Source organism: Balaenoptera musculus, chromosome 18 (assembly GCF_009873245.2).
Source record: "Balaenoptera musculus isolate JJ_BM4_2016_0621 chromosome 18, mBalMus1.pri.v3, whole genome shotgun sequence".
Lineage (NCBI taxonomy): Eukaryota > Metazoa > Chordata > Mammalia > Artiodactyla > Balaenopteridae > Balaenoptera > Balaenoptera musculus.
This window is the reverse complement of record NC_045802.1, coordinates 11,720,138-11,736,916: the sequence shown is the minus strand read 5'-3', so window position 1 is coordinate 11,736,916 and position 16,779 is coordinate 11,720,138. Positions and strand designations below refer to the sequence as shown.

Sequence of the window (16,779 nt, the reverse complement as noted above, 5' to 3'; positions counted from 1 at the left end):
TCACGGCTTTCTATCTCCGACGAGCCCGCACCAGGGGGCCCGGCCCCCGGGCGCGCGGACTCCCGGCCTGGGTCTCGGGCGGGTAGCTTCCGCCTGAGCCGAGCGGAGTCGGGGTCCACCTCGGCTCCATAAGGTTTTTCTTTCCAAAGGGCGAGGCGGTCGATCTAAAGCGCCACTTTAAAGGCTCATCAATCTTAATCTAGGTTGCTCAAGTAATTATGCCCGAATCTCTTGTACGATTACAAGTGGATTTGGGTTTCTATTCCCCAGGCCCTCCTTTGTGTTTATTGGAGGGTCTGTGCGCGCGCTCGGCGGCGCCTCCTGCCTCCGCGCCCCCTCCGAAGCCCCCAACGCTCGGGCCGGTTCGAACCGCTCCCTTAACCCTTAAGCCACCGGGACGCTCCTCTGGATGCCACTTTTCATATTTCCCTTCAGGAGAAATCCAGGAGGTGTACTCTTGATTGGAGTGAGGTGAGAAAGAAGGTGACCTGATTCACATCGGAAACAAAGTGTCTTCTTACACATCGTTGGGCCTTGATAAAACCTCAGAAAAGTCGTCATTCTAAACACAGAAAGCTAGTGATTTCTGGTTTAACAGAGATTTCTGGCATTTGGAGACGATGAGTGGTCAAAAACATTAAAAATGGCGAACTGCTGCGTTCTCTTAAAATATAATTTAACATATCCAATTAAATTGGAAAAAAATTAAAAAATCATGATGCACATTATCAAAACCATACCAACTAGTTTATCGAGATATACAGTATTACGAATTTTAAGTCCACAATTCCATGAACTTTTAACGGGGAGTACATTTTCGCTACCTGTTTGCGTTTCTGAAAGGCGACCGCGTTTTCCTTTTGATTTTACTCCAATCTCATTCTATTGAATTGAGATTTTCTGGGGGTTTATAAAAGGGCTTCGAACCGGTCCTTCTTTAAGAAAGACACTCATGAAATATTCAGCCTTAATAGTGTGTCATTTTTACCCTTGTCCTTTGGAAATCTCCAATTACAACTTCCAATTCCATAGCATGTTTAAGGAGCGCTGGGTCTTTTTGTTGTAGCCTTCAGGGAGCAAACCAGCCGCAGAGAGAATAGAGTTAATCCACTACAGCAATACAGAGAGGGATTATGTTTTAATCTCCTTTGGGGGAGCCTCTGGATCCGATATTAAAATGTTTACATAAGGCACAATCACAAACCAGCAGATCTTCCATATGGAAGATCTCATTATTTGAAAACCTTGGATCCCTTTCCAAATAAAAATAGTTTAGAAAGGGCAGCATGTCTAGATGTCAGAGAGATGGTGATCTGGGAGATTCTGTTCCAGACGATAACTAGGTACAAATTTAATCTCATAACTGTTTGGTGTAGTGAGTCGGGGACTGAGTATAGATATAGTCATTCTAATCAATACTATGGCAATTAAAGGGTAAATTACATCAATGTCCTCAAGCACACACAGAAGTAAGGTGACAGATATTAAAAGATAGTGAAATAAATGGAACCTCCTCCCCTTGTATTGCTGCATACAATAGTTTAAAATTCTACCATCTGAAGTGGTAACTAAAGGAAAAATAATTTTATTTACCTTTTAGAACTGGCACTATAATGTTTAAGAAATATTGATCCATTACTATTTTTGAAAGGATAGGGATATTACTTGCCATTAAGTTAAATGCTAATTTAAAATCTGAACTAGAACAAAGATCACCCAAGCATAATGGAAAGATTCTTTAGAAGAATAAACTTCTCTTTAGAGCCATGGGATCTTTAATCAGTTGAGAGGGTAAACCTAGGGTAGAAAATACATATGTTTTATATTTAGGAAGGGAACTATTCATCAAATATAATTTAAAGTTAGAATGTTAAAAACCACTTGTGGGTTTGGAGGATTCTACTGAAAACATAATTCTAAGCCTATAAGTCTTAATACATCAACTTTTAAACAGAACTTTACAGTTTACACAGTTCTTTTACATTTTTATTTAACTACTAGTTCAGTGTTCACAATTTTGGGGCTATGGATGTGTCAATACCTTCCTGCCAAAGACCACCAGCAACATAACTGTAGTGTAGACAGTTGGGTTGATTGCTCACTTGCAGTGAGGGAGACATGGGAAGGAACCATGAGATGACTAAGTAAGAGGGTGTCAGAAAGGACTTATTGTATTGTAGGATCAGGGCCTTTGTTAAGTGATTTGGGGAAGGGTTCAAGGAAGCAGGGCTTTGCTCTGGGTTGGGCTCTGTCAGGGAGTGGCAATAATTCTGTGATTGGAGATCTTAATAAATCTTATCTAGGACTAGACCTAGGCTAAAAACTGTAATTGACAAAGAAGTAGCAGTCACTCCTATAATGACGGAAGGGGGATGTTGATGTGTAGGCATTGTGCAGAGTGACCCTGTTTTTGTCTGTGCTTAGACAAAATTACAAAGTTGTTTTTTGCCTCACATCATCACGTGGCCTTGTCTGATGCTGGTATTCTGTGAGGTTGTTTATGTCCAACAGGAGAGCACCATGGCGGAGCTGTGAGCCCCAGGCCAGCTCCCAATGATACCGAGGCCTCCTTGTAAGGGTCAGGTCCATTTGTTTCCTGAGGTCAGGGGCTGCTTTTCTCTTCCTCAGATCCAGGAATTAATCATTTTTTAAGGGGGGTCAACAGCATTCTGGCTATTAAAAGTCAATTATGGCGATTAAATTCTCAAACGATGCTAAAATTCTTTACAAGTTTCAATATAAAGCACAACAAAGAATATATACATAGGGACAAGGAGCTGAAGTTTAATTAAAACTGGCATCGTTACAATTATTTGATGACTTTCAGTTGGCAAAAACTATACTTAGTGTACATGAAATTATGATGTATTTTAGAGTCACTTGAATATTTTCTAACCTTAGTTTAATATTAATACAATTTTATCAGCTGTATGGATTTACTCCAAACTCACTTACTTTGAAACCACATGTTCAATTTGCTTTTGGAACATGTAAAAGACCATTATTTTGGGATAATAAGCATTGACTAATCTTTGTAAAATTACTAAACTTAAAATCCTGCATTATATAGAAGAAATAAAACTAATCTGAGATCCTTTATGTTTACTGAAAAAGGATATCATTCCAAAAAATATTTAAGATGAAAATATGGTAAGTAAAAATTTACAACTCTATAATGTGATAAAATTTGTAGGAAAATAACTAACAGCATGAGTGACTGAACATATCTAAAATATTTGTCACTGCTTTGGACTTATTTTTAAGTAGGGCACTATCAATTTAAAGAAAATGTTTCCCCCACAGAATTAAAAGAATAAAATGTTTGAATCTCAAAGCAATTGAAGAATATGAGAATATGAGAAAGTTGGAACTTTGTTTTGGAATCCTAGGAAAACTTTAGGCATTAAGAAAATGGAGATGTCTGTGTATGTGCCTGAGGGAGAGGGAAGTTAGGGGGAAAATGCTGCAGAGGATCTGAGATTCCTTTTACCCAGAGTACTGACTTCCCTGGGTTTCAAGCATTTGAAATGCCTCAGAAAAAAAGAAAGCATAGTAACAAAATCTCTACCAGTGACGCATTCCTTTATGTACAGAGAATATTGTTAGTGGTCCAAATATATTATCAGAATAATGATGCTCTGAAATTTTCAAAAACTTTTCTTGTGATGAAGAGTTACAGAATATTTTTGCTTAAATCAGGAAAATATAACTTGAACAACTGATAAAATACATAACCCAAGAGTTATAAATTTAACTTCCAACATCATTATCTCCTTCTCTAGCATACACACACCACACTACTGAGTATAAACACTCTATAAATCCAAATTTTATACCAAGCTCACTGTGCCCAAGAAGTGGCCTCTTTGTGCTCTCTGGTGACTTTCTGAACACAACCTATCCTTAGGCTGAGATGAACAATAATCAATCATCCCCACAGTGCAGTGGTTTCCTTAGATTATTACTGTGCAAAATGAGACAGGTGCTTGAGAAGGCACATGAATCTTTTCAGATTTGAGCAAACCTACCTCTGGTAAAACTCAGCTTACCAGAGTCTGAAACAGAAACAGAAAGAATGGAGCCCTCTATATAAGAGCAATTGAAGGCTGCACTTTAACAAAATATCTGTTCACCATGGTAGAACATCTATCTAAAATCTCATTTAATGTGTTTACAATACACAATTTTTAAAAGTCCTGAGAGAGAATCTGATAGGCTCTAACTTTAACATACCATTTATGTTTTTTGATTCCCTTGTAGGACAGATAATACTTTATGTTAAAAAGAAACCCACAGAAACTAGTGCATTTTCTACAAAAACAACTTTATAGAAGAAAAAGCTTACAAAGCATATATACTCTAAGTAAAATATTACTGACTTATTTTCCAGCACAAAAATATACTAAAAACGGTGATAGTTTTTATGTTCATTGTGATAATTTGCTCTGCCTTTTGATGCACTAGGTGAGCCAGCTGAGATTTGTGTTTCTAGTTGTATCACATTCAGTTCAACATATGGAATCCATTTTTCACTCTCTGGACGAGTATTGACTCTTTTATAGCACTAGGATATCATTTAATGATCAAGAAGAGTAAGTTCCTACTAGACTGGATGAGTGAATAAAGCAGGGGAGATGACTTAAATCTACTGGACCAGGAGGACTAGGTCTTTCCACCTCTTGGTTGGACTAGTGCCTTGTCTTTACGTTCCCATGGTTTCCCGGGCACATCTTTATTGCAGCACTTATATCGAATATTGTGTGTTTAGAAGGCTGTTTCTCCCATTTGGCATAAGCTACTTGAAGACTGGGGCTTTATCTTCTGCATCTAACACAGGCTCTGTCACACAGTAAGCATCTGTGTTTATGGAATTGAATATAGAATATAGAAAACGATATACACCATTGTTGCATTTATATGTCATAGTAAAAAGGTCAATTAAAATAATAGATTACATCTTTTATATTTTTCTGGAATTGATTTCAAATCGTTCTTTAAAAATATGAAAAACATTGCATTTTATAGAAGAGATCAATTTAAAATATGCTGAAAACCAGTAAGAGTTATAATGTAATTGGTCAGTCCAGCTATATCACACGCATACTATTATTTTTTTAAATGACATAATTTTATAACTGCCATATTTTTCCCAGTGTGTAAGTTGTTTCCTCTTTGTAAATTAAATGCTTAGAGAAACATTTAACTCAGCATTCATTCATTCATGTAGTCAACAAAAATTATACACTGTTTTGTGCACTGAGAGAGAATGCAATAATGTATAAGACATGGATTTTACCCACAAAGAGCTTAAAATACATAGTAAAGATAAGAAATGTACAGGAATAAGCATAGCATAAGGGAGAAAGGGTTTAGCTAGGCATTGTTAAAGCACTTGACGTGTACGACTCTCATTTGTTCCTCATAATGTACCTAGGAGATAGGTACTGCTATGATCTCCATTTTACAGAGAGAAAATGAGACTGGGAGCTGAAGTAACTTAGGGAAGGTCACACAACTAGGAAATGGTAGAGACAGGATTCAAACCTGGTGATCTGACTCCAGGGTATTTACTGTTATGTATACTGCCTCCCACTGAGAGAAGAACAGAAAAAAAAATTCTACAGGCATTCACATAACTGTGATGATTTCCAGCCTTTGTGGGGGGTCAGGGTGAGGCAGTGAACTGAAGTGAGCTGTGATGGATGGGCAGGATTCAGACTGGTGCACATGCGGGGAAGAGTGTTGTGAAGCAGGAGAAGAGTTTGAACAAACAGATGCAGGATACAGACAGTAGGAAATAAGATGGACCAGCGATTAGGAGGTGTAAAGGGGAGCAGTGTGAGATGGGACTGAAAAAACACATGTAGCCTCAAATGTCAGATTTTTTTAGGTCAAGGAACCAAAGATTAAAGCTCAGGTATTACAGTTTGGAGCAGTGGTGTCTGTCCTTTTTCGGGCTCACACATCTCTTAGAGAAGATGACTAAATATATGGCCCCTTCCTAGAAAAATTCACATATGAACATTCATCCATCCTGACCGCATAATAAATGAACTATTCATATTTTGGAGAAAATGAAATTTGGTTATTTATCTTAATGTCTTCCTCTATCTAAAGATTTTTCTGCCTCTGCATTTATTATCTCTTTTTCTCCAGAAAATGTAACTTTCCTCCTGTTCAAGTCAGTTACTCTCTCCATCTGGCATTCAGTCCTACCCTCCTCCACTTTAGCTACTCTTTTATCTTGGTCTCCTCTCCTTTGTTAAGCTTCTGGACTTCAGTTTTCACCTCTTAGTTCCTCATTCCTATTCACTCCTTTTGGCTTCACCCTCATCCTCTACTTAGGCCAAGGTGTTAGGGACATACATATTAATTAATATGCTAAAAGTTTGGAAAAGTCCTTCCATCAATTAAAAAAACAAAACAAAAACACAATCTGTGTAACATTTTATTTTTAAGCCCAGAATTTTCCAAATACCTTTAACTATACTTTTTCTCATTAGCATATTTCAAAATAACTGTGTTCCAAGAAATACCAGTTTGAAAATGACTGAGCCAGAGTTCCTTGACTTCTAAAGCATACTATAGACATAACTCATTTTATTGCACTTGGCAGAGACTGTGTTTTTTACAAATTGAAGGTTTGTGGCAACCCTGCATCCAGAAGCTCTATCAGCACCATTTTTCCAATAGCACTTGCACACTCCAAGTCTCTGTGTCACATTCTGGTAATTCTCATAATATTTCAAACTTTTTCATTATTATTATATTTTCTATGGTGATGTGTGATCAGTGATCATTGACATTAATACTGTACTTGTTTTGGGGCACCCTGAACCCTACCCACATAAGGCTAAACTTAATTGGTAAATGTTGTGTTTGTTCTGACTGCTCCACTGACCATTCCATTCTCTTGTCTCTCTCTCTCCCTATTCCCTGAGACACAACAATATTGAAATTAGGCCAATTAATAACCCTACATTGGCCTGTAAGTATTCAAGTGAAAGGAAGAGTCACAGGTCTCTCACTTAAAATCAAAAGCTAGAAAGGAGTAAGCTTAGTGAGGAAGGCAGGTCGAAAGCAGAGATAGGCCAAAAGCTAGGCCTCTTGTGCCAAAGAGTTAGCCAAGTTGTGAATGCAAAGGAAAAGTTCTTGAAGGAAATTAGAAGTGCTATTCCAATGAACGTATGAATGATAAGAAAGGGAAACAGCCTTATTGCTGACTGGAGAAAGTTTTAGTGGTCTGGATAGAAGATCAAACCAGCCACAGCATTCCCTTAATCCAAAACCTAATCCAGAGCAAGGCTCTGACTCTCTTCAATTCTATGAAGACTGAGAGAGGTGAGGAACCTGCAGAAGATAAGTCTGAAGCTAGCAGAGGTTGGTCCATGAGATTTAAGGAAAGAAGCCATCTCTATAATATAAAGGTGAAAGGTGAAGCAGCAAGTGCTGATGTAGAAGCTGCAGCAACTTATCCAGAAGATCTAGCCAAGATAATTCATGAAGGAGGCTACACTAAACAACAGATTTTCAACGTAGATGAAATGGTCTTCTATTGGAAGAAGATGCCATCCAGGACTTTCATAGCCAGAGAGAAGAAGTCAAGGCCTGGCTTCAAAGCTTTAAAGGACAGGCTGACTCTTTTGTTAGAGGCTAATGCAGTTGGTGACTTTAGGTTGAAGCCAAAGCTCATTTACCATTCTGAAAATCCTAGGGCCCTTAAGACTTATGCTGAATCTACTCAGCCTGTGCTCTACAAAATGCACTAACAAAGCCCGGATGACAGCACATCTGTTGACAACATGGTTTACTGAATATTTTAAGCCCACTGTTAAGACCTACTGCTCAGAAAAAAAGGTTCCTTTCAAATTATTACTGCTCATTGACAATGCACCTGGTCACCCAAGAGCTCTGATGGAGATGTACAAGGAGATTAATGTTGTTTTCATGCCTGCTAACATAATTTCCATTCTGCAGCCCATGGATCAAGGAGTCATTTTGACTTTCAAGTCTCATTATTTAAGAAATACATTTCAAAAGGCTATAGCTGCCATAAATAGTGATTCCTTTCATGAACTTGGGCAAAGTAAATGGAAAACCTTCTGGAAAGGATTCACCATTCTAGATGCCATTAAGAAGATTCGTGATTCATGGGAAGAGGTAAAAATGTCAACATTAACAGGTGTTTGGAAGAAGTTGATTTCAACCCTTATGGATGACTTTGAGGGGTTCAAGACTTCACTGGAGGAAGTAACTGCAGATGTGGTAGAAATAGCAAGAGAACTAGAATTAGAAGTGGAGCCGGAAGAGGTGACTGAATTGCTGCAATCTCATGATAAAACTTGAAGAGTTGAGGAGTTGCTTGACATAGATGAGCAAAGAAACTGGTTTCTTGAGATGGAATCTACTTCTGGTGAAGACGCTGTGAAGACTGCTGAAATGACAACAAAGGATTAAGAATAGTACATAAACTTAGTTGATAAAGCAGTGGTGGGGTTTGAGAGGACCTAGCCTAATTTTGAAAGCTGCTCTATTGTGGGCAAACGTCATCAAACAGCACTGCACGCTACAGAGAAATCATTCGTGAAAGGAAGCATCAATCCCTGTGGCAAACTTCACTGTGGTCTTATTTCAAGAAACTGCCACGGCCGCCCCACCTTCAGCACCCACCACTCTGGTCGGTCAGCAGCCATCAACATCCGGGCAAGACCCTCCACCAGCAAGAAGATTCTGACCTGCTGGAGGCTCAGATGACGGTTAGCATTTTTTTTAACAATAAAGTATTTTTACATTAAGGTATGTACATTGTTTTAGACACAATGCTATTGCACGCTTAAGAGACTACAATATGATATAAACATTAAACATAACTTTTCTATGCACTGGGAAAACAAAAAATTCATGTGCCTCGATTCATTGCAATGCTTGCTTTGTGGTGGTCTGGAACCGAACCTGCAATATCTCCAAGGTAAGCCTGTCTTCTCTCCTGTTCTCTTTCTGCCTGACTTCCTTCTTGGTATCCCTGAGGAGCTAGCTGTCCTTTGTTGGCCAATTAAACCTTGTTGTTCCACAGGGGATCTGACTTTGGGCTACTACTCTTCTGTTTTTATATTCTCACTTTCCTTGGGTGATCTCAGAGGTTTAAATTATGAGCTCCATGCCGAACTTGGTTCTCAAATTTCAAACCATTCTATACATTTGAAAAATTTGGATACCCAACAGACCAATCTGACCAGTCATCTTCATTCTTCTCTCCCCTAAAACCCTGCATCTTTACATTCCCAAACACATTTAACAGCTTCCACATCATTTCTTCTCCCGGGACAGATTCCCCTCGTTCTTACTCCTCACAGCTGGTCAATTATCATGGTCCTTCACATCTTACCTCCTAAGTGTTGTTAGAAGTTGCCCTCCTCTCCTCTTTCTTCCACCCCAATTTAGTTTAGGCTCTCATCACCTCTGATCTGGACAACAGCCTCCTGCCTCAAGTCTGGACATCCTAAAACCATAATCTGTACAGTGGCCTGAGTAATTTTTTAAAAAACATAAATTAGATCTTTTCATGCTTAAAAGTCGTTCATTGTCTCACTGTAGCCTTTAGGATAAAATACAGGTACCTCATGGTACAAAATGCCCCCCACCCCAGTAACCTTCAGAGATTTCTGCCTCATACTTCTACCCGAAAAATTTAGACCTACTATAGTTTCACAGAGAAGGTGGTAGTTTAGCATACTATGTTTACATGTCGTCTGTAACAACTCCAAATCTTTCTAAATCTTTTACTTATGATTAACTAAAAGGAACACCCATCCAGAATCCACATGGCGGTCAAGGGCCCTGTTTTGTGTTATCATGGCTTCCTTTGTAGATGTAGGATTTTTTTTTTTTTTTTCTTTTCATTATCTTTCCTTCCTCTACACTGTAAACTCTTTGAAAGCAGGAACTTTAATCATATGTGTCTTTTTGCTTCAAGCATCCAGCATAATGTCTGGCACACAGTAGATATTCAATATTTTATATTTGTTTTGTTTGGATAACCACATCCAACCTGAGTCAAGTTGGGATCTGGCAACAGAGAATAAGGACCCAACAGGTCCTTCCAGCTCTTTTCTTTATTGTGTGTGATGAATTTTGACATTTTCTATTTGAATCTTTTCTTTTCATTTTATTTCATTTACAAATAATGCTGGTAATGGTCCAAGTAATTGATTTGCTAACAAACACACCAATGGGTTATAATTCAGGATTTAAAAAAAAAACCAAAACAAAACACTGATGTAGTAGAATGAACAAGGGCTTTTGGAGAAAGAAAAGTGGGCTCACTTCTTGGCTCATGTATTGATATTTGTTATGTGATCATAAATAAATACCCCAACGTTTGACCCTAAGTCTCCACATCCTAGAATGAAGTATAATACCTAATTCATAGAGTTGTAAAGCTATCTGCCAGCATCATTTGCCCATCCACACTTACTCTTTACTACTTTAACTAGCTCATTCCACCCCCCCACCCCGAAAACTTGCTGGTAAATGAAGACTTATCCACACAACCCAATCTTAGATGCAAGATTTATTTTTAAAGAAAGTTTTCTGTGATATTTGGTTCTTAACATTCCTGTTTTAGATACAAATTGAACTGAAATAGCACTACAACTGTATTTAGCTGTTTCATCTGTTAGTGACTTAAAATGAAGGAAAAATTAAACAGAACTTTGAGGAAAAAACACATAAAACATTACTATCTGTCATCTTCTGATCAATAAAACTGCCTAAACATTTTATCTGGAAAGAAGATATTTAACAATATTTAGCCAGCAAACTGAGGCTGACTTTCTCTTCTTATTTGCTGATAAAAAGTTCTAGATTTATATTTATCGGACTGATGATTGATTTGATGGAGCAGATTCTACTGGAATAACTACTTATAAATGGATTTCCATGTAAAACTTGTCCTTAGTGCTGACTGTTTATGTTGAGGTACCTTTGCAGGCTGTTGCTCTGGCTCCATAGCGCTAAGTCATCAAAACAAAATAATGAAATAAATAAAATATTTTCAGTATGCAGACTAATTTGTCGTTTTGTATGGCACTGCTCTAAATGTAGTGGCAAAATCAGTCTTTTACCTATTTGTGAATTAGTGCCAAAGTCTTTCAGAGGGAGGGTAGAGCACTCAGAAGTGAGGCAGTGATGAAACCTCACCTCTTCCTCGTCTCCAAGTTGCTAACGCCCACAGTTCGGCATTAGGAAAACAGTTTTGTTACCTCACACTTTTTTTCCTCCAAGTGTGACAAACATGGTGACCCATATGTTTTCAACAGGTGAATAATATCCTCATCATATCCTCTTTAAAAAACACGACATTTGAAATATTAGCTGCCTACATATAGAAGAGAGATGGTCTATTGATAAGTGAGTTGAATTGTTCATTGCCACTACTTTCCAGGTTGGTAGTAAGTATAACTATAAATCTGTAGAGGGATTACTTTGTGGGAAACTCTCCATACAGAGAAAACAGTAAAAAATAAAAACCGGTTTCAACTAGAACACTGTATTAGAAAGAATAGACCTCATCACTGTGGTTTGTGAAAGATTTGCAGCATAACAAAGAATGGCTTATTCTTAAAATAAAAAAAAGATGTAAGAACTTACATGTGAGCTGAATCATGGTTGATGTCTAACAAACATAGTTGAATTATGTCCTTTTATTATATTTTAAATTTACAAAGTGTGGTTAGTGGGATGTTGTTACAGTTAAAAGTACCTTAAAAGTGTTTTTATAGACTACAGAATCCATGGTTGGAGAGGACATACATTTTCGGAGATACAGAAAGATGGATACAGTAAAATATTTGCAGACTCTAAAATGGCCTTGTAGACATTGTAAAAATAATGAAGAAAGGCTAAGAAGGCTAGATATTCAAGGTGAAGCTTTTATTCATTTTCACAACTTTTCAGCTGAATTAAAAAATTAACTTAGAAGTTTAAGTATTTTAAGTAGCTTTTGTTAAGAAATGGGCATGTGTTAATGTTGTCTCTAAGAGCTTTGCGAATTCTCTGTTTGAAGCTGAACATGAGCCCTTTGGGTATACTATTTATGACTGCAAAGCAACTTCCTAATTCAAAGAGAGAGAAAAAAGACTTATAAAGACTCATAAGGCTTTTTCAACATCAAATAGCTTTTACTAAACAACATTTTGATGAGTTAAGTGTGAGTGAGTCAGGGACATATGGATTAAATTTCCCTTAAAACACATTTGGGTTTAAAAATTAAGGGGAAAATCCTGAGCAAAATGCATTTCAGAGAATCCAGAATGTTTAAAAGATATTTTCCCCTAAATACAAATATCAGGTTGATTCCAGTCTAGTTAGACTTTGTAATGAAAACATCTTAAGTATAAATGTTAAGGAATTTTTTAAAAATTCTAGTTTTGTCAGGAAAAGAATCTTCATTAATCATATTAGAATTGGACTGTGGGGAACAGTTAGGCCTGACTCAAGCAGACATGATCTGAGTCAGAGTTTATCTGCATCTATGAAACAACTGACCTTGTTCTCATCTATAGTATTTACATTCTTATTCCATTAAACAATTATAGTAAATTCTTTCTGTGCTTTTGGCTTATATTCCTTTTTCTTCTTTAAATAACACATTTCCCTGAAAAACTCTCAGTTTTTAGAATTCTGTTGTTCCTTTCATTTTATTATTATAATTTTCTAGACTCTTGAGTTCTTCCTTCTTGTATGCCCTAATATTTTGCTTTTATCTTCCTTTCTTATTAGCTCAGTTTTTAGGTAACATTCACTCCTTAAATAAACAACTTTGCCTCTGGTAGATGAACATTTCAAGTTAGAACATTTCAAGGCCTAAATTATCTATCTGATCATCTTAATTGTCTATTTTCACTTATTAGGGTAGGCATATTCTATACCATAATTCCTGGTTATTTGAGTTGCTGAGTAGGGGTAGCAGAGCTGATTCTCCTGCTGACTTTTTTTTTCCTATCAGCCTCCGAACCCCAGAGTTCTACATAGTCACTAAGTATTCAAAAACTGTTACTGAGTAAGTAAATGAGTACGTGAAATGCAGTCAAATAGAGATTTAGGGAGGTAGGAATGGTCAACCTTAAAAAAATTCTAAGTAAATAAGCACAGGGGGCCAAATGTACAGTGATAGATGGTAATTAGAATTGTGAAGGTGATCACTTTGTATTTATACAGATGTTGAACTATAATGTTGTATGCCTGAAACTTTCATAATTTAAAAAAATTCTAAGCAAGTTTCCTCCTCCGTCCCTATCATTTGATACCTGCTTTTAGTTTGAATTGGTAGAACAGAGATTGTACGAAATGCAAAGAATTTGACTGGTTAACAATAAGAAAAACAGTCTGAACAGGTACTGCCCTCTAAACATCAGTGAAAGCATGGGAACTGTGATGAGCTTCAAAGGTGAGTCACGTGGGGAAAGTGATTGTCATTTAGGAGAACCTCCCATTGACTACATTCTATTTCTCTTAGTAGACCTCCCTTATTTCTATATTTTTCTCATTCTTAAATTCACATAATGCATTTCTTCTAAGTTTCAGATTCTTGACTTTGGTTAGAGTATGTATGCGCGTGTGTGTGTGTGTGCGTGTGTGTGTGTGTGTAAAGGATTGTAAATCTACCATTTTGAAAACACCCCCCACAAAAATTCCAACCGTTACACTCTAACACTTCTTCCCCATGTTGCTAGTTCCCTATACTAATTATTCTTTTAAAAATATTCAAAATAACATTATAGTCCATTGGTTATAGGACATTTTTTCCATGTGATAGAGAGAGTTATTATTTTTTTGATTAAGAGTCACAGTGGTATCTTGATGTTAAAAATGGGGACCTTAAGAGACATTTAGTTAAAATGACATAATTAGTAGAAATTGGGATAGAACCAAGATTAGCTTAACTTTAGATGTTCATACCCTGGAAAAGACAAGTAATGAGCTGAGTCATTATTTGAATGATTTAATTAGTATGAACATATGATCTGATAATTCAAGCTCCCAAGTACTTAATTTCAAGAGCTCAAAAGTTTTATTTTGTCTCTTGGTTTTGGTATAAATTAACTAGATAATTATCTCAGCTCTCCAGTTTACCTATAATGAACTTTTTTCAAGGGGAACATTTTTTTTTTTTTTTTTTTCAAGGGGAACATTTTAAGGGCAAGTAATGTTGTTAGATTTCTTCATGGTTCAAAGGTACATGGGATATGGTTGATAGCCTTAAGGAATTTACACTCTAAAAGGAGGGAGAAAACATATAGAACAGCATCTACAAAACAAGACTTTATGTAATAAGTGTCTTAAGATTAATATAATCAAAATTTGGGGGGCAGTTATAATAAAAAAGATAGATAATAACCATCATTGGGAAGAATGTGGAGAAACTGGACCCTCCCACACTGCTGATGGGAATTAAAATAATGAAGCCACTTTGGAAAACAGCCTAGCAGTTCCCCAAAAAGTTAAAAATAGAGTAATTATTTGACCCAGCAATTCCATGCCTAGGCATATACTCAAGAGAAATAAAAACTTAATGTTCACATAAAATGTTGTAAATAAAAGTTCATAGCAGCATTGTTAGTTACAACAGCCAAAAAGTGGAAACGAACCAAATGTCCATCAACATTTGAATGGATAAATGACAAAGAATGGATAAACAAAATGTGGTACATTCACACAATGGAATATTATTCGCCATAAAAAAGATATACATGTTACAACATGGATGAACCTTGAAAACATCATGCTAACTAAAAGAAGCCAGTCACAAAAGACTGCATATTATATGATTCCACTGATATGAAATGTCCAGAATAGGCAAATCTATGGAGACAGAAAGTAGATTAGTGGTCCTCTAGGGCTGTGGAGGAAGGATGGGAAAGTTGGGGGGAATAGCCAAAGAATATGAGATTTCTTTTTGAGGTGATGAAATGTGCTAAAATTGTGGCAATGGTTGCATAACTGTGAATATACAAAAATCATTAAAATCATTGTGCACTTTAAATGGGTCAATTGTATGGTATGTGAATTGTATCTCAATAAAGTTGTTGCCAAAAAATGTTATGGGGTGATAAGATTGGCTAGTGAATATTTCACAAAGTATTTTATTTAAATAGGTATAAAAAAGGGTAGAGATTTTGATAGGAGGAGATAAGGGAGGGTGTAGATTAGAGATGTGTGAAGGATATTTCAGGTAAAAAGAGAAGTTTGGACATTGGTGGTGTGGGCTTGTAGAAAATCGTTTAAGTTATTTGACATTAAATACATGGGTGGATTGTTGGTAATAACAGCTTACATATACATAAACAAAACATTTTTAACAACTTACAGAACTGATAAAGCATGAAGGACCATCATCATTAACATTAACTCAGAATTCTCTAAATTAGCAAAATTACTAACATTTGGAAGTAACAATAAAGGAATCCGTATGAATTCTAATTCTATTATGTAAAATATTTCTATTGTTACCCGCATATATGACAGAACTACTACTCTAAAAGAAATGAAATACATTCTATTAGTGGGAGACAAGCCTTTCTATCAATTAAATTAAATCATTCACTTGTCAATTCACACAAATTTGAGTTAATTTTAAATTTTAGTTACTCAATAATTACTTGAAGAAATAACCTGCCAAGCTAAATTTCAAATTAAAATAAATAATTGAGATTTTAGATTAAAATCAGTTGAATTACACAAATTAATTTCAATGTTTTAAGTAAACAATATAATTAGTAAGTTGAAATTTTTAATTACATATGAAATCTTAGGTGCTAATTCACTTTGGTCAATCACTACAAACTAAAAAAGCAATTAAAATAAATTAAGTTAGGTGTTATTAATGTAATAATTGATTGGCATAGTTCTATATTATAATCATATTAGTCATTTGCAACAATACATAATAAATTGAGTAATTAATAGTCACACATAGTTAACTTGCCTCTTGAGATGAACAGCTTGGGAAGAAAGGGAACTAAAAGTGAAACAGAAAATTGTATGACATTTAAAACTGTAGAACTTTGTGGACATTGTATCTTTATTAAAACTAGAAAATTCCAAAGAAAATGGAGAAAACCTGAGAAAGGGTCAATGTTTAAATACAATTGTGCTGAAAATACCCTGTCAGATTTTTTTAACTTACTAGATGATTTTGGGGAACACATATATAAAACTAAAATGAATTATTATGCTTATTCATAAACTTCTAAGTATACTGGAGCCAGTGTAAAAATTGAGTTATCAACTGAGGATCTTGTTTTTACATCATTTTAAGAGTCTTTAAGTATATACACATATTTATGTAAAGACACTATTTGGTGTATTTTAGTTTGTGCCATATACTACATATTTTTAAGGAAATACATTATTTTATATACTTGTTAACCTTATGCAAGTTACTTAAATTTGCCTTGGCCTCTATATCCTCATTTGTAAAATTAAGGTAATAATAATAGTATCTACCTCTCAGGATTGTTGTGACTATTAAATAGGTTATTGCACATGAAACCCTTCAAACACTGCCTGGTTCCTAGCAAGACATGCTGCCTATACTTCTTCCTCTTTTTTTTTTCTTTTTATAAACAGAAACTGATCCTAAAAAGACATTATTATTTAGCAAATGTTGACTTCTGAGACAGAGATAACAATTATTTGGATAAGCATTTGTTAGAGCAACAAAAAAAGTCATGTATTTATGTGGTTTAAAACTTACAGCTGATTTTTTTAAAACCTAAG

The 16,779-nt window shown here is 35.9% G+C and overlaps 1 protein-coding gene across 8 annotated transcripts in view; it reads right to left on the bottom strand.

Annotated features, from left to right (window-relative positions):
- NBEA (neurobeachin) overlaps positions 1-16,779 on the bottom strand; it is a 602,800-nt gene that overhangs the window by 203,321 nt on the left and 382,700 nt on the right. For 2 of the 8 annotated variants that reach the window (XM_036831611.1, XM_036831614.1), the window contains exon 41: positions 15,986-16,018. The exons of the other annotated variants lie outside the window; for them this stretch is intronic. In XM_036831611.1, coding sequence (XP_036687506.1) covers positions 15,986-16,018 — 33 coding nt within the window. The remainder of the gene's footprint in view (positions 1-15,985; positions 16,019-16,779) is intronic. 8 annotated transcript variants of the gene reach the window in all.